Below are 25,019 nucleotides of genomic sequence, written 5' to 3'. Positions count from 1 at the left end.
AGAGAGAGAGAGAGAGAAGCAGTGTCATCTGGAGGGGCCAGGAAAGGGCCGTGGAGAGGCGTGCGGGGTGAACGCAACAGAAAGGAGAGACATACAAGTCACCCAGAACCTGGGTGCTGGGGGAAGCGAGGTAAGATGGAGAGGAAAAGAGATGATGGGGTAAAAGAAGTCAGCACCTGAAACAGATCCCAGTGGGAGCAAGGAAGAAAAACAGGGAGGAGGCAGAGGTTAGAAACAGGCTCGTGTGGGGAAGGGGAAAGCCCGCTCAACCCGAGGCAGAGAGAAAGTGAGCGTCCATGACAAAGAAATGGCGGGAGCAGAGACACAGCAGGATGGGGACATCTAGCAGGAAGGAAGGGGGGCGCTGGGAGCAACTGCACACAGACTCTTAGCACTTCAAGGGTGATCAGTAGAGACAAGGTTCCTCCTACAAACCCAAACCGGGGGAGGAATTCCAGTGGGATTCCCAGCTCTGCCCCTGATACGCCTCCCAGATGTTAGCACAACTGGCCGAGAGCTGCCGTCTCCTCCGTGCCCCTGCCACAGCCCTGCACGGGGCACGAGGACCAGTCGAGGCTTCTCAGGGATGGGCTGGAAGTGCTCAGAGTCAGGGAGGTGGCAGGAAAACCAGGGGCCGGGGGACCCAGTGGGGAATGATGAAGAGTCACTGAGGCCTGTGGGAATTCTCTTCTCTTGGCCTCAGTGGCCTAAAGATCATTTTATAACAGAGGTTCATGGGATGGAGAGATGAAAGCTCTGGGAAAGAGAGGACGCAGACACGCAGAACTGGGCACAAAGCCTGGCTCACTGCTGAAACATCTCAACTTTCAATCAAGTTTCCTAGCTTCACTGAAAGCCGGTTCCTTCAACAGGACAATAATACCTACCCTGCTGAGGTTGTTATGTGCATGGAAGGAATGTATGTGAAGCCCTCCACAAGGAGCAGTTATTTTCATTAAAGGAGGAAGTACAGACACACAGGAAAAAGAATGACAAAAACGGGAAGATAAAACAAATAGGTGGAAAAAAGACCAACAAAGAAAGAAAACCTATGCTAAGCCTCTGACCTTTCAAAGCGTGTGCTGCATGTGGTGTGTGGTGTGTGGTGTGTGTGGCGTGTGTTACTGTGTTTCTCGCCTGGGCTTCCAGCACTATGGAAGGCGGCATTCCTTAGAGCAGCAGCTGCAAATCCCTAGGGCTACTCGGCTGTGTTCTCGGGGCTCTCCTGAGTTTTCCACGAGAACTTCTTAATGTTGTATTGAATTTCAATGATACCACCTTTAACTGCATCAGTGCGCCTGGACCACCTGAATGCCGCTTCCTCAGGGTGTGCTACACACAATCTCAGTACTTGCGTTTGGGTTTGTGTTTACAGTCCCGTCTGTGCTCAGTGGAGGTCAAGGGACACCCTTGCCCGCTTCCCGAGTGAAGGCTTGGGGGTGGTCTAAACAGAGAAGCGGTAGGAGGCTGGGGTCACCACAGGGCAGGCTTATGGCAGCCGGGGCCTCTAAGACGCAGGGCAACCTGCGCTGTACCAGAAGGTTCCACTCAGGCTGGGAGCAGACGCAACGCCTGGACCTTGTAGGGTTGAATGACGAGGCCCAATTATCCTAAACGAACAAAGCGCCAACGTTTGTTAATATGCTATAAAATTTACTCAGGCCACTGGCCTTCTCTACTAAATAATGACAGAACACAGAGAGAGCTTAAACAGAACTAACTCAAGGTTAGAGTTCTCTGTTGACCAAAACCAACACCAGAGACTTAGTTTTAACAATGGCATGAATCACATTAAAACGATGCTGCCAAACGTGAATTCTACTGGCTTTACGGTAGTCCTTGTGTTTAATTCTGTAAAAATATGTTGGCTTCTCATGCCATAGTCAGAAGACTTTTGCATCTACTTTTATGTTACAAATTCAGGTAAGGTTAGCAAAAGAGCCCCCCTCGTGACCCTCAAAGGCCCCTCTCCCTGTGTGGTCCCCAGGTCTGTCCTCAGCCCATTTCCTTTCTCACGCTCCATACTCTCCTCCGATGATCAATCTCATTCCCACCATGGCTTTAACGTTACCGACAATTAAATCTGCAACTGCAGCCTGAACTTTCCTCCTAAGCTCCAGGTCCACATCAAGAAATATCTATCTACGGCAGCTCAGAGACATCGGGAACTGACGGCATCTTCTGTGACAACTTTCCTCTAAGTTCCAGGTTTCTGTCCATGACACAACCATCTACAGGCACGCAGATCAGGAAGGCCTCTTCCTTCGCTACGTAACCAGGTGTAAGGAGCCTTCACCTTCTGGGCCCTCTCAGCCCCAGGAGGCCCTCATCTCAGTGTGACGGTCCCTCCCGCCGAGATCACTGCCGTTTACTCCTGTTGGCCCCCACTGCCTCCAGTCCGTTCTTGTCTAGCCCATGCCCCATACTGCCATCTGAGTGATTTTTTTTTTTTAAGTGTAAATCCAACCATGTCAGTCCAGGGCTTCCTTCCCAGATTCCTGTGGGCAGAGCTGTGCCCCTGTTTCTGCAATCCTGAAAAATACTTTAGTGAAGGGATGAAGGGCTGGGGGTGGGGTGGGAGTCACAGAAGCAGGACAGAGCTACGCACAGTCTAACGCCTGGTGCACACCTGGTAGAGCCAGCGTCTGGGCAGCTCCTGAGCACCCCCCAAGCTGTGCCACCACGTCTCACAGCACAGCCCAGGCAGGAAGGGCTGGGCAGTCAGGCAGTGGGTCCAGCCAAGCAGAGGAGCTGTCTGTACTTAGCTGTCCAAGCTGTTCCTACTCAAGGTTTACAAAAGTCCTGAGCAGGCTCTGGGCTCACACTTCAGAAAGCTGTCTTCCCATCTTACACTCTCATGTTTTTCAACGCACTTGCTCCCTGGCCCAGCATCTTTCTGTGCAAGTTACTGAGCCCACAGCTTTACAGCATTATGGCAGTGATTATACACGGCTTCTATTAAAATAAGCATACACTTTTCCTGGACTCTAGTCATCGATTGTGTCCGGCCACCCTGCCAAAGGGTGGGCCCCGTAAGTGCACAGTCCCGACGCCTGGCACAGAGCAGACACCCAGAACGTCTGTCACAAACAAATGAATGGGTTCCTAAAATGCTCTGTGGCATCTCTATGTTAGCATTTATTCAACAGTGTAGCAACTGTGAATCTCCTGTCTGTTTGACCCACTTGAAATTGAGCTCCTGAAGGGCATGGAGGCTGCACGCAGCATTTTCTTCGGAATCCTGAAGGCCTAGCATACAGTGAGTGCTGAGTAAAACAGAGAAAAAGCAGCAAAGAGGCAAGGAAGGACAGATAGAGCAACCGATCTGGAGAGGGACTAGAGGAGAAGGCAAAAGCCAGGGCAGCAGCAAGGGTGTTCGGATCCCTGAGGAAGACAGACGGGGAGGAGGTGGCAGGCGAGAAAGGAAGGCGGCCGGGGCGGGGCGGGGCGGGGGAGGAGAGCCGGAGTCCCTTACACACAGCTGATAACCAGCAGTAGCTTGGACACACTCTGCAGGTGGAAACCATTGGGGCTGTCCTCGGGGATGTGCCGTGTCTGCGTGGAACCTGTGGGGAGAAGGAAAGAGGTCATCACCACGCGGCCCGCCAGCCCACCAACGACCGGCGTGATGCTGGTCACGCACAGAACTGCCCGTGACGCTGTCGTGGCAACGACGCGAGACGTGGACCCGGCCCTCAGGGAAGGGAAGCTCCTGGAGGGCAAGGGGGACAGGAAAGGGACCGAACAAATGAGCAAGTGGAAGGGAAAGAGCACTGGGCTGGGACCAGAGACAGCTTTCGGCTCTGGCTTCATCCATAACTGGCCACGGGAAGTTGAGTGAGTCACGTGATCCACTGAGGGTCAGTTTACTCGAATGCAAAGTTAGCCAGGAGTCCTGTATGTAAAACTCATGAACAACGTGGGAGCGCCCTGGCTGAAGCCAGGGGAGGGACAAAGAAGGCTGGCACCCTCCTCCTCCCCCTGCCCTGCCCCACCCAAATCTGATGAACATCCGGGGAAGTGCAGAGCACAGCCTGAAAATCCCTTGCTGCGTGTTTCTGCGACCGAGCAAAGACAGGAGGTTGTGAATGGCTGGATGGGACGAGGGAGCCCCACTGCCTGGCAGGGGGCCAAGGAGGGGGCTGCCTCACACTCCCTGACCTTTGTGTCATGCGGTAACCCTGGGGGCTGAGCTTCAGCTTCTCCCTGGAGCATGTCCCAAGAGCTTGGAAGCTGCAGGCCTGAGCCGAGGCATGCAGGGAGCCATGGAGCTCAGGGAACACGGAGGCAGAAACCCAAAGGCAACTTCTGTTCAGCAGAGCACACAGGGGGGTTCAGCAAGGGCTGAGGAGCTTAAGGGCAAAGGGAAATGGCAGAGCATCCAGAGCCTCAGATGTAACGAGTCGTGAGCCAGTTATACCCAGTCCACGCCAGGCTGCAAAACGAGCACGCCTGTGTGCCCGGCACAGGCACGCAGCTCCCGCCCACAGCCCTGAGCCACGCCTCCCCGGCCCCCACCCGCGCACACCTGCCACGTGCTTGATCCTGTGGCCCACATCTTCATCGGTGGGTGTGGTCACGGGGCTCATCACCTCTTCCAGGTGGGGCACCCGCAGGTGGGCATGGGGACGCTTCCTCCTCCGCACCGACGGGGCCTTACTGGCCTTCTCCTTGGGAGACTGTCTGTGCAGCTCAGCCAGGTAGGTGCTCTCCGTTTTGGTCAGCTCGCTCTCTGTCAGGGTCAAAAGGCCATATCACAGGACATCCGCCCCTACCTCCAACCCAGCACACTGGCCTCCAAAAGCAGCTGTCTACTCCTAGCCGAACCTTCTCTAAGGGGACCATTTTCCCCTATTGTACTCTGGGATGTGGCCTGGGAGGGCGGAGATCCCTCAGGGATGCCCATGAGCCCCAGGAAATACTCCTGGGACCCAGCCCAGCCCAAAACCCTCTCTGGGTCGTTCAACAGTGTGTAGAGACAAAGGCTCCTAACATGCACCCTCACGTATGCAATCTGGGGCACGTCACGTTTCCCAATGGACGCCTTCTCGGGCTACTTCCTTCTCATAACAGAATCACCACCAGTGAGCCTGGATCTCAGGCTCATTTTGGGGGGGGGGTGGTCACGGATCCCTTCATGACGACGATCTCATAAAGGTTACAGTCAGAGCCTCTTCAACGTGCATACGTTCACATACGTGCTGAACTTTGTATCCGTTTCTGGGGCAGAAGCCCGCTCACTGCCTCCATCTCTCCCCGTGCCCCATGCCTCTCAGGCCCTGAATGGTGACAGCGGAACGGTTCACCCAGCACCAGTGACGGTGCTCACCCAAGTGGCGGAAGTAGTCCTCCAGCCCACTCCAGAAGTTCTTCTCGATGAACGTTTTCACCAGTCCCCAGGGCTGTTTTCGATAGCGCAGCTCTGTGGAGACCCTGAGAAACAAGCCACAGACAAGATCAGCCGTTTGCTAGGCGGACCTTCCTCTGCTGCGAAAAGGAAACTTCAGGTTTAAGGCCGAAGCAGCTTCACGTTGGTGCTGCCCTTTACAAGTTAAAAAAGCCCCTTCACATCCACATCACCTGATCTCCCTGGCCACCCCTTGAGGTAGGTGAAGCTAGTGGATTTACCCTCATTGCATAGAAGAGAAAACTGAGTCTTAGAATTTGTAAGCAGACCAACGATTAACAAGAAGGGCTCTGACTCCAAGCCCACAGCTCGCTCATGCCACTCGGCCTCATCCCAGGAGGGCTCCGGATGGCGGGCAGCCTGCCGGCCCCAGGGCCCTTCTCTCCTTCTCCAGAGACTTTTAGCCCCGGGCAGCCTCTCGGGCTTCGCGGCTTCCACCTTTAAGGGCTTCCTCAGCTCCTGGCCTGGCCCCTGCCTCTCCACCCTCCCCGGGACCTCGCCAGCTCCTGCTCTGTCCGCAGCACTCTGTCCCCGTCGCGGGCGCCTCCGCTGTCCCGGCCCTGCAGCACCACCTTCGGCTGCTGCACGGTCACGCTGCTCTGCCTCTCCCGGAGGCGCACTTTCCTCGGTTAACAGGTGCTCCCAGTTGACGCTCCCCACGTTCAAGGCTCCCTGCTCTGCCCTCAGGAGGAAGAAGGGACCTCAGCCCCAACCCTGGTCCGACGTGTGTGTGTCCACGGCCACGTCACCCCCACCCAGCAACTCTTCCCTGGATTGAAGGTGGGCACCTCTCTGTAAAGGTCTGTCTGGGGTCAACCAACTACCTCTGCGTGAGCTGGACAGAAGGGACACCCAATTGGAAAACCCTCCAAGGAAGCTGGAAGCGAGGAACACAGATGCTGCAGGGGAGGGACAGCGGGGCAGGGGGGAGAAGAGAGAGAAGGGAGGGAGTGCGGGGGGGAAGGAGGAGGAAAGGAAGGAAGGGAGAGAGGGAAGGAGGGAGTAGGAGAGGGGCGGGGAGGGACAAGGAGTTGCTCAGAGAGAAGCACCGAAACCAAAAAAAATGTTTCAAACAGGAGAAAGCGGGGCTTCCCTGGTGGCGCAGTGGTTGAGAGTCCGCCTGCCGATGCGGGGGACACGGGTACGTGCCCCGGTCCGGGAAGATCCCACATGCCGCGGAGCGGCTGGGCCCGTGAGCCATGGCCGCTGAGCCTGCGCGTCAGGAGCCTGTGCTCCGCAACGGGAGAGGCCACAACAGTGACAGGCCCGCGTACCGCAAAAAAAAAAAAAAAAAAAAAGAGAAAGCTTTGTCCCTTTTCAAGGTGTGGGTATTCAGATCTTCCCGATTCCCCAGAGACCTCTCGCAGCCTTTCACCAAACTCCTATTTTATTTGAACGTGAGTGAATTTCTGCTCCGTATAACCGGAAGAACTGGGTCTAAGGTACAGGTACACGATCGGTTATTTTCAAATGGGTGTGTGTCTTGGCTCTTCAGTCAGACTACAAGCTTCGCAGAATGTTAGGGTCTAAATTTCTTCCTTCACAGTGCCCAGGACAGGACTCGACCCACAAACGGCATCTAACTAATCATTCAATCAACCTTTTCTGACTCTGCTGTGTGCAGGCCCCGTGCTGGGTGCTGGGAACACAGCGGTGTGTGGACTGGGACTCCTGCCGGCCAGGATGGCCGGAGCTGCCACCCAGGGAGACACATGCGCAGGAACTCGCAACAAGCCCAACACCCAGCAGGGTGGGAAGGGCAGAGACTTGCTTTTCTAAGACCTGGATTTCAGCACTTTTGACTCTTGGAGAAGTTACTGAACTTGTGTGACCCTCAGCTTTCTTATCTGAAAAGTGAGGATAAACCCACCTCCCTGGGTTATTCTAAAGAACCAGCTCTTGGAGGTGAAGTACCTACACAGTATCTTATAAACTGCAGACAACCACTAAAAAGCAGTGGTTGTAAAAGTTTTACTAAAGAGACACACAGAGGGGTAAAGAGAACACGTGGTGGAGAGAAGCATGAACCGTCAGGATGCGGGGGTGGGGGGTGGGTCTCGGAGGCTCTGGAGAGGAGACAGAATAAAGGCTGAGGCAGCAGCCGGTACACCCAGCCTCCCCCTCCTCCCCAGGAGCACATCCACGCTTTCTGCTGCGAGCTCCCCCAGGTGCACAAGGAACTTGCTCCGCACCCGCTCGGCCGCAGAGACAGCACCTGAGTCGACTCTTGTTCCGGGCCACGCGGGTGAGAGTGTAGCGGTTGATGGTGTAGAAGTAGTCGTGATACGGCACGTCGTGCGTGAGGACCTCGGCGTCGACCACGTAGCACTCGCTCTCCTGGCTCGCCTTGTACATGGTCTGTGGGGAGGAAAGGGTCGTGGGACGAGGCTGACGAGCAGCAAGACGGTAAAAGCACCTCCTTCCTAACCTCCCCAGCCCACCCCCAACTTCTGAACGGGGACCCAGAACCACGGGAAACAGCAGCATCTAAGCATGTCAAATGCCGCCGTTTCAGGGCTAAACAACACCATCACCCAGACACTCCTTGCTAACGTCTCTCCTGAATCCTCCACGACAGAACAGAGGCTTCTCCAGCCCGCCCTTACTGGCCTCTGCCCGGGGCTCACCTGTGTCTCCCTGACAGTGGCAGTTTTGGGAGCCAGAGGGTTGGTAAGGGTGATGGTGTAAAGAATCACTCGGCTCTGGTTTCCATTGTCTTCCTTCTTCCACGGATGGAAGATGATATCTGAGGGGAGAGAGGAGCCGTGGGATGATGGAGGGAGAGGGGCGTGCCATCCCCACATCTGAACGTCCCCTCCAGTGCCCTCCTCTTGACCGTACTGACTGCCGACTGGCCCCCAAAAGGAAGCCAATGGGAGCCTGAGGGCCGGGGGAGGAGGGCGAGAGGAGGGGGTGTCAAAGCAGAAAGAAGCTCATTGTAGCATGGCTGAAATCCTACACAGGGCTCCAGAATGTTGATTGTTCTGGGGCTCGGGCAGGAGGTCCTGGGGCCACCTACGGGGGAGCTGGCAACACTGGAGTTACTGTGATGAGGGCCTGGGATCCTTGGGACCAAGCCCTCTGCTCCGAGGCATGACCTCCCCGTGCCCTCGGCTCTCCCCTCCTCCTGGCAGAGGGCTTCGCCGATGCCCAAGGGCTCTTCCACAGACCCGGACCCTGAGCAGCCCTGCCAGTCCCTGCGGTGCGGCAGGGGCAAGGAGCACACAGGTGCCAAGCATCAACTCTGAGAGCCTGAGGTTTGAATCCCAGCTGGGCCCCTTCCCATTAGCTGCATGACCTTGGGCGTCTAATAATGGTCTGAGTTTCAGCGTCCTCACTGGTACCGTGGGGATCACAATCCTGGCACACAGGGCAGACTGGAGGACTGAATGAGACAGTGTAACGTGCCTGGCGGACAGCAGGTGCCGACAGGACATGGTGGCCGCTACTCTCTACTAGATGGTGAGCCCTGGCGGATCCTGTTCGCCGCCGAGCCTTTGGGGCCCGGCATCAAGGGTCTGGGCACCACGGGCGAGTGTACAGCCACGGTGGCGCGGGGAGGAGTAGCCCGCAGGGCCCCGAGGAGCTCTGGCACCGTGTGAGGCCACAAAGGGGGCGCCCCGGGCCATGAGGCGGCCTGGAAAAGGAGGGAGCTTGGGAGGAGAGGAAAGGAGAGGGGACAGAGCGGGAAGGGGTGGGAGGCACCAGCCCTGGGAGGGACGGACCTGAGAAGCGTCGCTGTTCCATGAAGTCCCGCTGGAAGGGCGAGTCGGTGAACAGGAGGTCGTACAGCTTGTCCACGCTGAAGTTGAAGACTTCATTCACGTACTGCCGGCCACTCAGGTCCTCGTAGAAGGCCTGGACCTCCCCTGCAGAGAGGATGAGGAGGGAGACAGGGAAGGTGAGGGACACCCCCCAGAGCACCCTCCATGGCTAACGTGGGAACGGCCACCAAGGCTCAAAGGAGGCCGCGGGGTGGGGCAGCGGGGCCCTGGCCTCCGCCGTCCGTGGCTTTGCGTCAGTCGGCCTCCTTCCTCAAAGGGCGTGCACGTTACGGACTCTATAGCTTTACAGAGAGTTTGGGAATGTGCTATTTGCCTTTACACTCTCAAGCCTTCCTAATTAAAGTGATCTTAGACCAAAGTCTAAATAGATGACTACTTCCTGGGCTTGCCGGAACCCAGAGGATCAGTTATCAAGAGTCTGTAAGTTAAAGCACAATTGACAGCAAATGTCACCGCAACCCATGGCACTGGTGCGTCCAGGGACGCTGACGAATCTGTTTTTACAAAAGCTTCTGAGGCTGGTCTGGTCTGCAGGGCCGTGATCTCTGCGCAAGGTCTGCTCTCCTTCCATAAGGCAGCCTATATCCCCTTCAAAAAATTTCATTTTCTACAGGAGAGAGTTTCTGAGTACAGGTGAGTTGCTCAGACCCCAGCATTCCTCTTGAGCCCTCGGCACCCCACAGGCCCTAATCACTGCCCCTGCAGGGCTGTTATCTGATCTCAAGAAGAACGCTGCCATTTCTGGCATCCCTGTGACCCTGAGAAGGCCAGAGAGGAATTCACGAGCGTCCTGGAGCGTCCGTGCGCATGACTGCGGGATCAGGACTGTGGCGCACAGCTCGGGCGTGCTTCTCAGTTTACACGACGGCGCCCCGGTTCTTAGGCGGTGCCCACCTGCGCAGTCCTTTGCACCGACCCTGCACCCCAAATGGCAGTGGGCAAGCCCACCACAGGTGAGAATACCCCTACAGGTGACTCGCAGGAGACCGTCCACACAGGTGGGTAAGTAAGCACTGTCTGCACAGCCTCGCAAGTCAGAACCCACCACCAACTCAAAGGAGGTAAGCCATCAACCATACTCGTGAACACTGAGGATCTGGCCTGGAATGTCAGAGGCAGCGTGTTCCCGAGGGAGGGCTAGACGCCAACCCTACGCAGGAGGGAAGTAAGAAGCTACCCACTTAGAAGTATGAGAGAGAAGGGCGGTCTCCTCAGTCTGTCTGACCAGGCAACAGTCTAGGTCCGAAATCCCCATGCTGGAGCCACCGGAGCAAGTGTCTGTTAAAATGTGTTTCCAGGGCCAGCGGACTAGCACTTTGCTTGTGGTGTATATGCGTCAACACTGTGAGGGGCAGAGCTGCAGGGCACGCCGGTGCCAACAGGGGGCACATGGAGTGACGGACTAAATGGCAGACAACCTAAGACAACACTGTAAAGCAATCATACTCCAAGAAAGATGTTTAAAAAGAAAACTGAAAAAAAAAAAAGACAAAGACAAATATAAAACGACAAGGATACTACGGTGAGTGCCTGAAAAAAGGGATGTTTGCTAATAACAAGTGCACCTTTTTAAAAAGAGCTGTTTTACCCACCCACCCTTCCGCCAGGAAACCGGACTGACTCCAGTCTCCATATGGGAACATCCGTTAAGCCTTCAAAAATGTTTGGAGACAGGAAGTGCCATTCTGCCCCCGCTGTCAGACGCCCACCTTCATCGTGGGTGTCGGAAGAGTCACTGAGCTCGGTGGGGATGTCCTCGTTGTCGTTGAAGTCTAGCGAAGGGGAGTTCACGGGCGCGATGATCTCAATCTTCTCCCCGATGATGCTGTCGATGGCGAGCTCCTTCTCCAGAGACCCGTCGCCCTCCAGCACCTCCTCCTCCAGGGGCAGGCCGTCAAACTGGGGTGGGGACAGAGCGGTCAGCCTGGTCTACTCTCCAAGAGGGAGTCAGAGAGCTGGCCGCGGGAGCCCGCACGTTCAGAACGCAGCTGCTCGGGGGCTGGGCTGTGGGGGTCAGGGGTCTCCCCAGCTCTGCCGGGGAGGACAGGACACAGCACAGGGCCCTTCCCTTCTCCTGACACCAAGCCCCACACATGGGCAGAGGCAGCTCTGTAGTCCAGCTCCTCTTCTGGGGCCAGGCCTCCACCGTCCTGTAACGACGTGGGCCTGCCTCCAACTAGTGCCCTGTTTTCTGAGAGGCTCAAAAGGCTTCCTAAGCAGTTTTTGATTCATTCTCCCATTAGCCCTGGGAGCGAATGGGTACAACTCTTTACATTTTAAAGTCAACCTCTGAGACAGAAAATGGAGACTAGGCACCAAATGGATGATGCTTTCATTCTAAGGCCAAGTGGTCTGACCCCTAAGCCACTGGAATACAAGGCTCCCTTTCCTGGGAACCCTTTCTTCTACCTGCCAGCTCACACCCAGAAACTTCCCTTACCAAGCTTCTATCCCCTCTATAACCAAGTCCCAGAGGACAGAGTCCTTCTTATACATTTCTGTCTCTTCTGCAAAGTCTAGCACAGCAGGAAAATAAACCGGAGTGTCGACACTAGGAGCTCCATCACGATTTACGGAATGAATGAACAGATAGCAGTTCTGCAGTCCTCTCTTCATGTACAACTTGGACTTTAGATCGAGGCAGTGAAAAAACAAAGACCTGGAATAGTTCTCCACCAGTGGGCTGATCACACCAGCCCACGAAGAGCAAAGCTCACACAATGGACTTGAAATGGTTCTCATCTGCTCCGAAGCCAAACAAAATCTGGAACCCGAAGCACCAAGAACCCAGCTCTGGATTCTACACTCATTTGAATGCAGAGTCCCTCCGCCCCCGGATGCCGTCCTGCATAAACTGACCACAGTGTAACCAACCTCCCCTCTACCTGCTCCCCAGGTTGGGGTCCCGTGGAGTTAACAAGGCTGGGAAACACTGCCACTGGATTGGGTGGAAGCAAAGGGCTCCCCGCCCGTACCGAGACGGGCGCTTCGCTGCTCCCCGTGGATGTCAGCGTGCTGTTGGTGATGGACTTCTTGGGCAGCTGTGGACTGGCATCCGGCTTGGTCTCTATGCTGCTTTTGGATGAGCTGTCATTCACTTCATTCTCCTCTACAGGGATCTCCTCACAGTAGCTGAAAAGAGACAGTGTGAACCCACGTTAGCCTCAGTGGCCAAGACGGCAGACTCACAAGAAACTCACACCCACCGATCCATCCAAAACTATGGGCTTGCGTGACCTTCCTCAAACCTCTCGCTGCCCCCGAACTGCTCTCCTAAAACCTCCTTCCCACCTGACACCCCCTCCCCGTGGTAAAATTCTGTCCCCAAACTCACCTTTTCTAGGCACCCTCCTTAGATTCATCCCCACCTAAATAAGAAAACTGTCTGTCTTCAACTTTCTTTTTCCATTGGCTTCCCAGCCCACCCCAACCTGACCATGTGAATCAAACATCCGGGCTCCGAGCATACATCTGATTTCCCACAGTGACCAGGACAGGACTCTGGACATGAGTGCCCTTCGAGGGTACCTGCCCAGATTCTGGATCATAACTAGCCAACTTCTCTGCATCGCACACCTGGGGAAAAACCCTCCTTGAGATAAAGGCAGGTGCCCTTCTGCGGACACCTTCAGGGATGCCATCGGAGCCTCCCCCAAGGGAGAAAGCGTCATCACCGTCGTCATCAGCATCTAATTTATACTTTACATGTTACCTCATCTGGACGCATAACAACTCTGAGTAAATCATTCCATGCGTTTCAGAGATTATCAAGTAGATATTCACAGAGGCTAAGTGATAACTACTATTAAGTGTCAGAAGCGGTACCTGAGCCCTGGGCTACGCACCACACGTTTGACGTTCTTTCCTTGCTGTCCATTCCTCTTGCCTCTCACATGACCACCAAGCCTCTACCTTCCAACCTCAAGCATACTGTATCGCTCTGCAGTCCCATCTGTCTTAGCCTGCCAACAGCACGTGGTGCAATGACAGCCCCTCCTCACAGCGTCCTTCCCTTGGCTTCCAGGATAGAAAACTCTCCTAGCGTTCCTCCTCCCTCACTGAATGTTCTTTTGTGATTTCTTTTGCTGCCTCTTTCTCCTGTTGAGTGTTCCCAGGCCCAGGCCCTGAGCTTCTTCTCATGTTAATTCGGTCACCTGGTGGTCTCAGCCACTAGTGACCCCCGAGGTTATGTCCCTAGCCCAGACCTCCCGGTGCACTCCACACTCACACACACAGATGCTTATGTGACCTCTCCACGTGGCTAACAGTCATCTCAAACTCAACTCGCCTAACATCAAGCTTCTGACCTTCCCCCGCATCTGCTCTGCTTATAGTATTGTCCATCCGAGTTCAGAACAACCCTATCCTTCCGGCTGGTACATCCTTAAAGCCACCTTTGGATCCTTTCTGGGCCATCAGCAAATCCTTCAAAATATGTCTGGTTCTGTCTTCCAAATATATTCAGAAACTAACCACTTACTGCTGTTTCTACTGCTACCTTCCTGGTCCAAACCACCATCACCTCTCATCTAAATGATCTAAATTATTTGGCAGCCTCTTAGCCAGCCTGTCCTGGCTCCCCTTCACTCTATCTTCAACCCAGGAGCCAGAGTGATGTTAAAAAGTTATGTCAGATCTCATCAATTATCTATTCAAAGCCTTCCCTGGCTTCTCATCCCCCTCTGAGGAAAAGCCAATCATCACGCTGACCCAGCGGCCCTCAGAGTCCAGCCCGACCTCCCCGACCTAGCCGCTTCCCACCTGCCCTTTGCTCGCTGGCCCAGCTGCCGCTTCCGCTCCCTCCGCCTGGGAGGGGCCTTCCGGGGCCTCCCTCATTCCGCCAGGGCCTTACTTAGACGCCATTCCCCAGCCGCCCTCACCCCTCTGGAGAGGCTTCCCCGGGAAGCCTGCCCTCTGCCTCGCTCACCCCATCGTGTTGAAGTCGTCGTCGGGGGGCACGTAGTCCTCGTCATCGCTGGTCAGGCCCAGCTCGTTCCCGTAGCACTGGTGAACGAAGTGCCAGAGCTCCTTGGGGCACAGGGGCTGCAGGGGCGGCAGACGGGCTCTGACCCTCCCTCCTCAGGACCCCACTCTCCACAGAGGCACTGAGCTGAGCTGGACTCCCCCAAGGGTAGGAGAAGCCAAACTCCAGGCAGCGCCCCCACAACAACCCCACCCCGCGCTCTTCTGATCTCAGCAAGACGCCCATCTTCCCCCTAAGAATACGGCTTTTAGTAAAGCCAGGAGCTTGGCCTGTTCCCTCAACTCAGGCTTGCACGGTGGGACCAACGGGCCCTTGAGGATGGCAACCGCCCACCTCTCGCTCCTGTGGGTGAGGTCCGGCACAAACCAAAACTCCTCTGGGGCCAAAGTGATCACAGAGCTTCTGACCTGGACTCAGAATGAGCACCAGAGGCCCCTGGGCCAGTCTCGCCCACGCTGCAGAAACCTCCTTATACTAACAGTGGTCACACAGGTCCTCACGGACCTGACCCAAGATGGATCAGGTCCAAGAATGAGGTGTGACCTCAAAGGTGGCTCATTCCACAGTTGGGCAGTTCCTGTGCTTGGAAAGAAGTCTACATTCTCATAGTTTCAGGGGCCTCAAAGGTCATTGCATCCAGCCCTCTCTTCACTACTTGAATACTTCCTTCTTTATTCTTAATTACAATCAGTCTGCCTACAGTTCTATGTATTAGTTCCATAAACAGTTTTTCTCATTTCACTGCATGTCTACATGTCCTCCTCAAAAGCACTGTCCTAAGAAGAGTTAGCTCTCATTGAGGTTCAGAGTTTTGGAAAAGAGGCAACAGAATGTCAAAGAATGAAGGTCAAAGGTGGAGACCATGGATGAGTCCAAGGTTGGGAGGAGGGAGAGAAGGTGGGAGGGATAAGTATGTGAAAAAGAGAAGCACTAAGAAAAACAGAAGCAGGGACTTCCCGGTGGTGCGGTGGTGAAGAATCCGCCTGCCAATGCAGGGGACACGGGTTTGAGCCCTGGTCCAGGAAGACCCCACGTGCCGCGGAGCAACTAAGCCCGTGCACCACAACTACTGAGCCTGCGCTCTAGAGCCCATGAGTCACAACTACTGAGCCTGCATGCCACAACTACTGAAGCCCACCTGCCTAGAGCCCGTGCTCCACAACAAAGAGAAGCCGCCGCAGTGAGAAGCCCTCGCACCGCAACGAAGGGAAGCCCTCGCTCGCCACAGCTAGAGAAAGCCCACGCACAGCAACAAAGACCCAATGCAGCCAAAAATAAATGAATAAATAAATTTATATAAAAAAAGAAAATCAAACTTAAAGAATGTTCCCACCAACGGATTTGATAAGGAGTTTGAGCTTTCTCTGACCCCATCCTTTCCAGGTATGGTTTAAGAAGCACGCAGCTGGCAGGATGCCATGAGTCAGGTCTCCGCGTTCCCGGCTAAGGAGAACTGCCTGGAATGGCATAGTCGGGGCTCTCTGTGAGCCGGAAGGGTCTGGGGTGGCAGCTCTCTGTGCTGGCCGCACCCCCCACCCCCCGCCCCAGTGCCAGAGGGAGGCACCTGCTTCTGCACCTGGACCTCCTCCCTCCTCCCAGCAGCCTTTACATACACCATCCACCCTGCCCGGGACACATCCGCGTCTCTGCCAATCCACGCCCTCCCCTTCTCCACAATTCACCTGCTCCACGCAGCCTTCCCTGACCAGCCCCACCGGGCTCAGCTTGTCTGACCACAGCCAGGCCAAGCACAAAAAGCAGACCCTGCTCATCAGGCAGAATTCTGATGTGATTTTGTGAGACTTTTTGCGAACCATATGGATGACGCTCTGTCTTAGTTAGAAATGACAGTGGCTGTGAGCTGAAAATTCAGACCTGCCAATGGAGACTCAAACGCATTTCTCAGTTTACCATTATCCATGGCTAATAAAGGTAGACGATCAACTCAGAATAAGTGACCAGGATTTATACGAAGGCTACAGACTTCCAGGTTAGAAGAAACTCTAAATAACAAATCTATTTAATTTTCTTTAGACAGTAATAAGTTTGGGCTAGAGTCAAGGTAGATACACACATAAATTTAAATACATACAAGTCATATATATAATTGTAATTACAATATTATATAATTATATTACATAATTGTTCCCCCAGGTCTCCTTCCCTGGCTGGGAGGCTGTTTCTCAACACCCCCGGCATCTGCGTGCACAGGCTGCACAGCCACGTCTCCATCTGCATCTCCCACAGTGTCCCCTTCATCCAGGTGATCAACCGGTGGCTATGTTAACTCTATCTTCCTATTTTCTGCACTTCCTTAAAACTTATTCTATTGAAGTATAGTTGGCTCACAATGTTGTGTTCATTTCTGCTGTACAGCAAAGTGATTCAGTTATACGTATATATGTATATAGATTCAGTTATATACACATATACATATATAGGCTTTCTTTTTCATATTCTTTTCCGCATGGTTCATCACAGGATATTAAATAGAGTTCCCTGTGCTATACAGCAGGACCTTGTTGTTTATCCATTCTGCATACAAGACTTTGCATCTGCTAATCCCAAACTCCCAGTCCTATTTTCCGTACTTTTGATGCTCTAGCCTTGCTGACTGGGGAAGGCCTGCCCCTTGCAGGGCTAGCTAATTCCCAGAGATAGAACTCACCCTGCCAGGGAGACTACCTTCCCTATGTAAACCGGCCAAGCCAAAGCCCACACACCGAACCACCTTGTTTTTCTAGCTCTTACATGCCAGGCCGATACTCTCTCGTGCTAATTACCCCGGGACAGTCTCTCTGGAGACGGTCTCTCTACCCTGAAGCCCAGTGAAACATTCAAACTAGCCAGTCCAGTGAGCGGCTTGGCCAGCTCCCCCCCGCCTCACTCATCCTTTCCCATGAAAACCTGCAATGAAGGCTCTTGCCCCGCTTCCCCCTCGCTCTCCCTGCCTCCTGTCTGACCTCGAGCATACCCGTGTGGCCCTGGCTGGCATGCTGGGGCCTCTGCTTCTAGGGATCTGTGAGTATAAAAACCTCTTTCTTCATGACAGTCATTTCTGTGTCTGGGCGTCTTACCGCGCCTGATTAAAACAAACCCCGGTGCGTTTTAAAACAGCGGGAATGCACTGCCCTGTCAACAGGGCCTTGCTCCAGGCGGCAGGGAAGCTGTTCACATAAGAGGATGTGCTACTCTCAGCACCTGGGTCACCAGCAGTGGAGGATATGGAAGCCTGGAGGACTTCCAGAACCAGGAGAGGCATGGGCTTCTTTGGAGCAGGCCGATGTCACAGTTAAGAGCAATCGCTCCCGTGGACCCCCGCCCAAGCGGAAAGAACATTCTAGGTGGGTGTGCATCCTGGGGCTGAAGGAGCTGGGCAGGACTCACCTTTTCCAGGAGCGCGTTCTGCCAGAGCCGGAACATCATCATATACGTCCTATCCCGGGCCCCAAATGAAGTGAAAAAGTGCTGGATTGAACGAGAAAACGGCAAGAAACGTCTGTGAAGACTTACAATATAGTGAATGGAGACACAGTACTCCTTCCTTTAAGAAAGGCTCCTGAGTCCATCCTCAAATACTGCGGACTCTCAGTCACCCGTGATCACAGCACAGGGGCTCTGTAGTGAACGGGGTCAGCACACCAGGGACCAGGGCCCTGGGGCCTCTGAGTCCACACTGTCTCCATGTCCTTCGATGTTCACCCACACTTTCGTCAGTGGTTCTCTTTCTGGTTTGAAGTTCTCACCTCCATAAAAAACTTCCTGCGCCTACGTACACGGACTGGGCGAGTGGTGAGCTGGGAACCAGCCCAAGGGAAGGAGAAGGCAAACCCACTAACCCACTCACCCTTCGATTCATCAATTCAGCAAATACTTGAATATTAGTGTGTGCGCTCTTCTACACGTACACACACTAATACGTGTACACACACTCTTCTACATGTTTTGGGCACAGTAACAAACAAAACAGAAAGCCCTTATGGCGCTTACACATTCGTGGGGACCTTTTATAATGTGCGGGAAGAGAGCGACAGAAACCCAGACTTCACCGAACACGTTCTAGGTGCTTCACAAATGCTCCTTCATTTAAACCACACAGAAGCTTTGGAAAATAAACATAACTGCTGATACTTAATAAAGAGAAACCGGCTGGTGAGGTTAGGTGACCTCTGTAATCACAAAGCTGCTTCGTGCCAGAAACAGAATTCAAAGCAAAGAGATCGGACCCCTAAGCCTCAGGGTTCTTGCCTCTGAAGTGCCTGAGTTCAAGGGCACTGCAGACCTGTGTTCAGTCCAGCCCTAGCCCCGAAGCTATCAGTCTTCAGGCTCTGGTTAAAGGTCAAAGATCACAGCGTTTCCTCCGCTCTCAGTTTTATCTACCACATTTTCTCCATGCTGACGATATGGACAGTCTGTCTCCTATCAGACTCCTCACCCCTCTCGATGAGCTGTCCTGATATACGATGATACAGCTTACATTTGTAGAGCACTTTGCAATTTACTGTTTTCAAGTGTGTGAGGTCATTTCAGACTGTTAAACAGGCATTGCTGGCTCCGTTTTACATTTACAAACCGGGGCTCAGAGAGGTTACATAATGTACCTACAGCCACGGGACTCTAATTCAGGTGTTCTGGCTCCAAGTCCGATGTTCTGCCACTCCACCTCGCCCCCTGCTCAGACCCCAAGCACCCTGCCCACCACGGAGGTAGCTCCCGTAATCTGCATCACCTTACCGCCTCTCACCCCAATCCTACCGGCCTCCATATTAGTGCAACTGAAGGGCAGAAATCCAGCAGTAGGGGGACTGGGGTTTGGGGGAACAGAAAGTCCAGGATCAGGCTCTACTTACCTTTTCCGAGTCAGTGCAAACTTGGATGGCATTGGGAATGAGGCGGGCTGTTTTTTCTTTAGTCATGGAGCAGATGTCTTTCAAACGAACGGTCAGCTGGCGTCCGCACAGAAACAGAGAATGGATATAACAAGCAAGAAGAGGCATATTAATAGAGTCAGGCAAAGTATTCACACGGCACCAGTTCAGACAGAGGAAATCAGATCACAGGCTGCATACTTCTAAACCTGGAAGGGACCTCCTTAGAGATCACCTGGTTTGGCCCCTTATTTCAGAGGCCACACGGCGAGCCTCGCCCAAGGTTCTCTTGATTCTTGGTCCAACGAGCTTTGCTTTCTCATTTCTACACAGCCTGATAAATGTGCAGAGGGCCCATCACGATTTGCCACTTACAGAAACACGGAACACTGGCACTGGATGGGACCTTAGAGTCATCTAGTGTGTCTGTTCTCACTTTATTTTATAAGATTAGGAAACAAGGCAAATAAAGGACTAGCCTAAAATCACACAGCTATTGGCTGCAGAACCAGAAAGTACAAGCCCGTTCTCTTGAGTCCCAAGGCCAGTGCCCGTTTTACCCTACACTTCTGCCTCCGTGGTGACTCCTGCCAAATATTTACCTGCACTTCCCCAAAATCAAATGCTCACCCGAGGAGGAGGGAGGGGAAGGCATGGTAGAGAGATCTATCCTTCAAGATTCAGGCACGTGCTTTTGTGAATTATGCAAAGGCTTGGGCAGAGTTTGAAATCAACCCAAGGACAAAAGTGAGGGCAGCTTCCGCAGCCACAGCCCAGGGGGACAGCCCCAGGGAGCAAGCCCCAGGTCTTTACCAGAGTTTCCCAGCGGAAGATGTTGCTGTAGAAGCAGATCCAGTTTTCAGAGAGGTAGAGTCGGCCCTGAAGAAGAATGTCTCTTTGGAGTGCGCAGGAGTAATCTGTGGTAGAATGGGGGACGGAGCTCAGGGACAGGGAGCGTTCTCGGCAGACCAGCACAGTCAGGCAAGCCATCCCCCAACAGCCCCGGGAAGCCCAGCTGCCCACCATGGATTAGGTGTGTGAAACACTAGACTAGCGGCCAAGGGAGTCCCTGGCGTCTCCTGATCAGGCAGGGGAAGGATGTGAACTACGTTAGAGGACGAAAAGGCCGATACAATTCAACCAACGCTCCTCCCCCTCCACAACTTCCCCAGCCCCTCCTCTGCCGGGCCATCTGCAGGGACAAGAGTGGCAGCGACGCCTCCCAGGCCGGGCTCTCTGGAGGCCATCACGCAAGTGGGGCTCAGCCCTGAGTCCCCACCGCTGGGGCCAGCTCCCTGGACATCCTCGCTCCCTACTCCCAGACAGATGCTCTTACTTGGGGAACCTGTACTCAGAAGCAGCCTGATTGCCTTCCTGCCCCCACACGCAGGTCACCCAGCTCACCAACGATGAGGCGCTCCGTGTCTGGAAGTTGCTTAAAGAGCTTTCTGAAGTCTTCATTTCTCTGCTTGTAAGTGGGGCTTAACACCTGTGTGAAAATGGCCAAGGTTAGCAGGATGTTCCCAGGTTCATGGGCTGGGGAGGAAGGTGTGGGAGGAGGACCTGCTTGCACGTTTCAAGGCAAAGCTGAGGCTCTGTTGCACCAGAGACCCCAGGAGTTAGGCAAAGGGGGCTTGGTATGGAAAAACACGGTGGAGAGAATTTGATGCTGCAGAAGGCTTTATACCCAGTGTCCATCAGTGAGAAAATGTCAAACATACTAAGCAGGGCCCACACAACATCCCAAGTGGACAAAGGGAGGAGGGACAGCCCTGGGCTATTGCTGTTCTGCCTCTGACAGCAGGAAGCACCATGGTGACAGTGAAGCAGGCCCAAGGGGACTAAGGGGATCAAGGGGACCCCCACCCCCACCCCCCCGGCAGGACCCAGGATATGACAGCGCCCAGTGTAGCCCTCAGAAGAAGCTGTCATTACGAGTAACACAGTTAGCACTTGGCTGTGTCTGAACTTCATGACTGGAAAAAAGAAATCATGAAACATAAGACTAGTACAATGTTATGTCAATTATAGCTCAATAAAACTGGTGGGGGTGGAGCGAGGAATTACACCTTTACAAAAAGTGGATTAAAAAAAAAAAAAAAAACCCATAAAACTAGTACTAGGGCTTCCCTGGTGGCACAGTGGATGAGAGTCCGCCTGCCGATGCAGGGGACACGGGTTCGTGCCCCAGTCCGGGAAGACCCCATATGCCGCGGAGCAGCTGGGCCCGTGAGCCATGGCCGCTGAGCCTGCGCGTCCGGAGCCTGTGCTCTGCAGCGGGAGAGGCCACAGCAGTGAGAGGCTCGCGTACCGCAAAACAAACAAACGAACTAGTACTTAAAAAAAAAAAGCAAACAAGTAGGGAATTTAAAAGCATATCTTGCAGGCTTCCCTGGTGGTGCAGTGGTTAAGAATCCGCCTGCCAATGCAGGGGACACGGGTTTGAGCCCTGGTCCGGGAAGATCCCACGTGCCGCGGAGCAACAAAGCCCATGCGCCACAACTACTGAAGCCTGCGCGCCTAGAGCCCGTGCTCCGCAACAAGAGAAGCCACTGCAATGAGAAGTACGCGCACCACAACGAAGAGTAGCCCCCGCTCGCCGCACCTAGAGAAAGCCCGCGCGTAGCAACAAAGACCCAAAGCAGCCAAAAATAAATAAATAAAAACAAAAAACCACATCTGGCAACTTGAGGTACCCAAACTTCACTCCCTCACCATCCCTTAGAAGACTATCTAATCCAAACCTTACGTTACCAATGAGGAAACTAAGCCCGGAGAGAAGTCCCTGCCCAAAGACACCCCTGAACCCACACCTAGCGTTTCGGTGCCTCAGTGAAAACTCAAACCCATCAACTGCCTTAATGAATCCTTCTGGGAAATTCCATGAACCAGTCGAACGGACAGGAATCCTGCTCTTTCCAAGCTTACAATCAATCGTGTGCCCGTAAGTGAAAGGCACCCAAGGATGGTACACGAAGACAAGCGCACAACCCGGGAAGGGCAAGGCCTCGTGACAGAGACATGTGCACTCCACCCAGGTGACTTGTTGACCTACTTATGCCAGGAACACACGCAGGTAGACAAACCGTCCTGCTATTGCTGACAGATGGGTCTTGGCCATTTACGCTTTCTCGCCCACTTCCCTGGGAATCCACTGGCATACAGCTGGAGTTCACAATGGAGTGAACTCTGCACTGTTCGTTTCTTGGCTTTCTGCAAAGCTAACGGCCCGTGAGACAGCTGAGGCTGTGGCCTGACCACCCTGGCAGCAGGCACTGACTACCTCAGCTCGGTGACTACCTGTGCCAGAGGGAACAGGAGGGTTTCAGGAAGTTGGAGGAGAGAAAACAGCATGACTTCAGTTTGGGGGAGGTTTTCCAGGTAAGAGAGAAAGAAGAGGAGTGCTTTCAACTACTTTGTCCATAGTTAATTTGACATTTAAACTCTTGCTTTGGCTTATTTATTTATAAAATGAGTTTTGTATGTGCAAGTGGACCCTCTGCTACCTTCCCCAAAGCAACAGATATGCTGTAGGATCCCAAACTTCAGAACTCACCGACCATATGTTTGAACCAAGTATCGGGGTCATTGGGAGGGAATGTCTGGAAGCCAGCCCATCCCGTGACTTCTACGGCCAGAAAAGACCTCAGAAGACAACATTCCTCGGACCCATCAAACTGATACTGAGGTATCCAATCTCAGTGGCCCCCTGGCCTCACAGGACAGAGTCCACACACTGAAAACCCTTGCCTGAGCACCTGTCAGGAAGTTCCTAATTATGTCTAACCGACCTTGCAGAGCTAACGTGGAGTGAGATATGACCCTGCATCAAACACTATCATAAGCCCTTCACAACATCCTCTCATCTGACCACAGGGTCGTTTTTACGATCCCGTTTTAGACGCGAGGAAGCTGAGGCACAGAGGTTAAGCAACTTGCCCAAGGCACGTGGTTACTAAATGCGAGTGTGGAATATGAACCAGGGCGGGCAGTGTGGTCCACAGCTCTGGGTCTGAGCCATCACTCTGCACTGCCTCAGGATCCTTGCGCCAAGAAGGAAACAACAGGGATGCCCCAGCTGAGCACACCCTCTTGTGGATGAGGTGTTCACTTATGCGTGGGGCCCCCACTAGCCTTCCATGCCTGCAACTGGGGCTTTTTTGGGGCGGGGGTATAGTTTCAGTTTTGCAAGTTCTGGAACTTGGGTGTACAACAATGTGAACATACTTAACACTACTGAAATATATATTTAGAAATACCTAAGATGGTAAATTTTATGTTATGTGTATTTTACCATACTTCTTTCTTTTTTTTTTGGCCACGCCATGTGGTTTACAGGATCTTAGTTCCCCGACCAGGGATCAAACCCAGGCCTTGGCAGAGTGAAAGCGCACAGCCCTAACCACTGGACTGCCGGGGAAACCCCACATTTTTTTTAAAAACTGTATCAGTCAAGTCGGTCTTAAAGTTCCAATATCTGCCTGAGGACCAGCCTACCAGGTGGCCCTGGACCCCCTTCAGTTGAAAATGGACATCAGGCATCCAATTGCCTGCAGCCTGGAAGTCCTCCCCTTTCTAAATGTTCCCTCTGTGGCGCTCTGTCACCCCTGCTCCTCTCACATCCAGTGAGGACTCAGACATGGACAGAGATGCAGGCGCAGGGAGTCTGGCCCTCATCTCCAACCCAGAGGCAAACGGAGGGAGCCGCCCTCTCCTCCCTTCGGAACAAAGCCGTGGCTATGGGGAGGGGAGGGCCCATCCAGCCCTGACCTCAGAAGTCAGCCAGTTCTGCAAGGGCTGCCTCGGCGGGGTGTAGGAACTCCTTAACCCAGGCCCACAAGTCACTGCCCTGATTCGAGCAGGCTGCCACCATGGAAGGTAGGCAGGCTCGCCTCCTAGACTCTAAAGTACAGAGATCTTAGTTGGCCCCGCCACCACCTACCTTCTTGTCCCGGGAGACCGTGACCCTCTCTCCCTGGCGCCCTTGTGCTCTTAAAGCCGTCTCCTCCGAAGGGGAGGCACGGCTCACCTATTTTCATTTTAAATGGCCAAAGACTTCTGGTCCAAGGCTTGTCAAACCCGGGGCCCTCTCAGGGAGCAGGGCCAGGTGGAGAACGACAAGGGCGCGGCAGACCTGTCACACGGCGCAGAGAAGTGAGGGTGCGCACTCACGGCTGGGATTGCCTCAGACCCGGGCCGGCAGCAGAGTTCCGCGCCAGCAGGTCCATCCGTCAGTTTCTCCAGGCGCCGCTGCAGGGGCTGGCTGTCCTGCTCCAGCAGGAGGCTCCAGAGGACCCCCGATTCCGTCAGAGATTCCATCCCGGTCCTTGAACTCCGACCCCCCACCCTCCCCACAGGATGCAACCAGTCAGTCTCGCCGGGGCTGGACGCAGAGAGGTGGCCTCTGGCTCCTCAGCAGCGGGTCTGTGTGACCCTCGCTGGCCCCCCTGGTGCCCCTAGAGCCCGGTTCCCGGCGCAGAGCCTCACGGGTGGGAGGGTGCGGTCAGCAAGGTTCTCAGGCGGGCTGGCCAGAGTCTCCAGGGGCCGGGCTCTGCCTCATCGCACTCGGCTCCCAGCGTGGCAGGTCTCCAGGCTGCGGGGGACCCAGATGGGACGTGAGGGGGCCCCTCCTCCGGGTCAGCGTGGACAGCCGCTCCAAGGGGCCAGCTGCGGCCAGGACGCGGAGGACGGGGCAGGTGCACAGGGCCGCCAGAGTCCCGCCCCACCGTTACTCACACACAGTAAGTACAGTGGCTCACGGCTGGTCTGAAACTCCAGGGAAGACAGACGCCCAACTCCCCAGCTCTGTCTGGCCCGTCCCGTAAGGCAGCCTGTTCAACGTGCAGTCGCTGCTCTGGGCGGGCGCTGTCGCTGTGACTCACGGTCCTCACCCAGGCAGCGTGGCCACCGCTGGCTGGGGCACCAGGGCCTGCTCCCCCCAACACCCCCTTCCCTCCCAGACGCGCTCCTCTCAG

At 54.3% G+C, this 25,019-nt stretch overlaps 1 protein-coding gene across 4 annotated transcripts in view; it reads right to left on the bottom strand.

Moving 5' to 3' along the window:
• GRAMD1B (GRAM domain containing 1B) overlaps window positions 1-25,019 on the bottom strand; it is a 170,933-nt gene that overhangs the window by 3,730 nt on the left and 142,184 nt on the right. The window contains exons 1-15 of one of the 4 annotated variants that reach the window (XM_024740715.1): window positions 24,781-24,978; window positions 24,217-24,637; window positions 20,449-20,533; window positions 19,858-19,961; window positions 19,027-19,122; window positions 17,564-17,644; window positions 14,120-14,235; window positions 12,168-12,324; window positions 10,902-11,091; window positions 9,133-9,276; window positions 8,035-8,153; window positions 7,623-7,765; window positions 5,330-5,433; window positions 4,529-4,732; window positions 3,476-3,566 (exon numbers count right to left, since the gene is read on the bottom strand). In XM_024740715.1, coding sequence (XP_024596483.1) covers window positions 3,476-3,566; window positions 4,529-4,732; window positions 5,330-5,433; window positions 7,623-7,765; window positions 8,035-8,153; window positions 9,133-9,276; window positions 10,902-11,091; window positions 12,168-12,324; window positions 14,120-14,235; window positions 17,564-17,644; window positions 19,027-19,122; window positions 19,858-19,961; window positions 20,449-20,533; window positions 24,217-24,363 — 1,781 coding nt within the window. In that variant the 5' untranslated portion in view covers window positions 24,364-24,637; window positions 24,781-24,978. Of the gene's footprint in view, window positions 1-3,475; window positions 3,567-4,528; window positions 4,733-5,329; window positions 5,434-7,622; window positions 7,766-8,034; window positions 8,154-9,132; window positions 9,277-10,901; window positions 11,092-12,167; window positions 12,325-14,119; window positions 14,236-17,563; window positions 17,645-19,026; window positions 19,123-19,857; window positions 19,962-20,448; window positions 20,534-24,216; window positions 24,979-25,019 lie in introns of those variants that run through there. The other 3 variants (XM_024740714.1, XR_003002656.1, XM_024740716.1) reach the window with 3 other exon arrangements.

Source organism: Neophocaena asiaeorientalis, unplaced genomic scaffold (assembly GCF_003031525.2).
Source record: "Neophocaena asiaeorientalis asiaeorientalis breed wild unplaced genomic scaffold, Neophocaena_asiaeorientalis_V1.1 scaffold308, whole genome shotgun sequence".
In the NCBI taxonomy this organism is placed as follows: Eukaryota; Metazoa; Chordata; class Mammalia; order Artiodactyla; family Phocoenidae; genus Neophocaena; species Neophocaena asiaeorientalis.
Note: the sequence above shows the minus strand (reverse complement) of the source record. Positions and strands in the feature narration are given on the sequence as shown.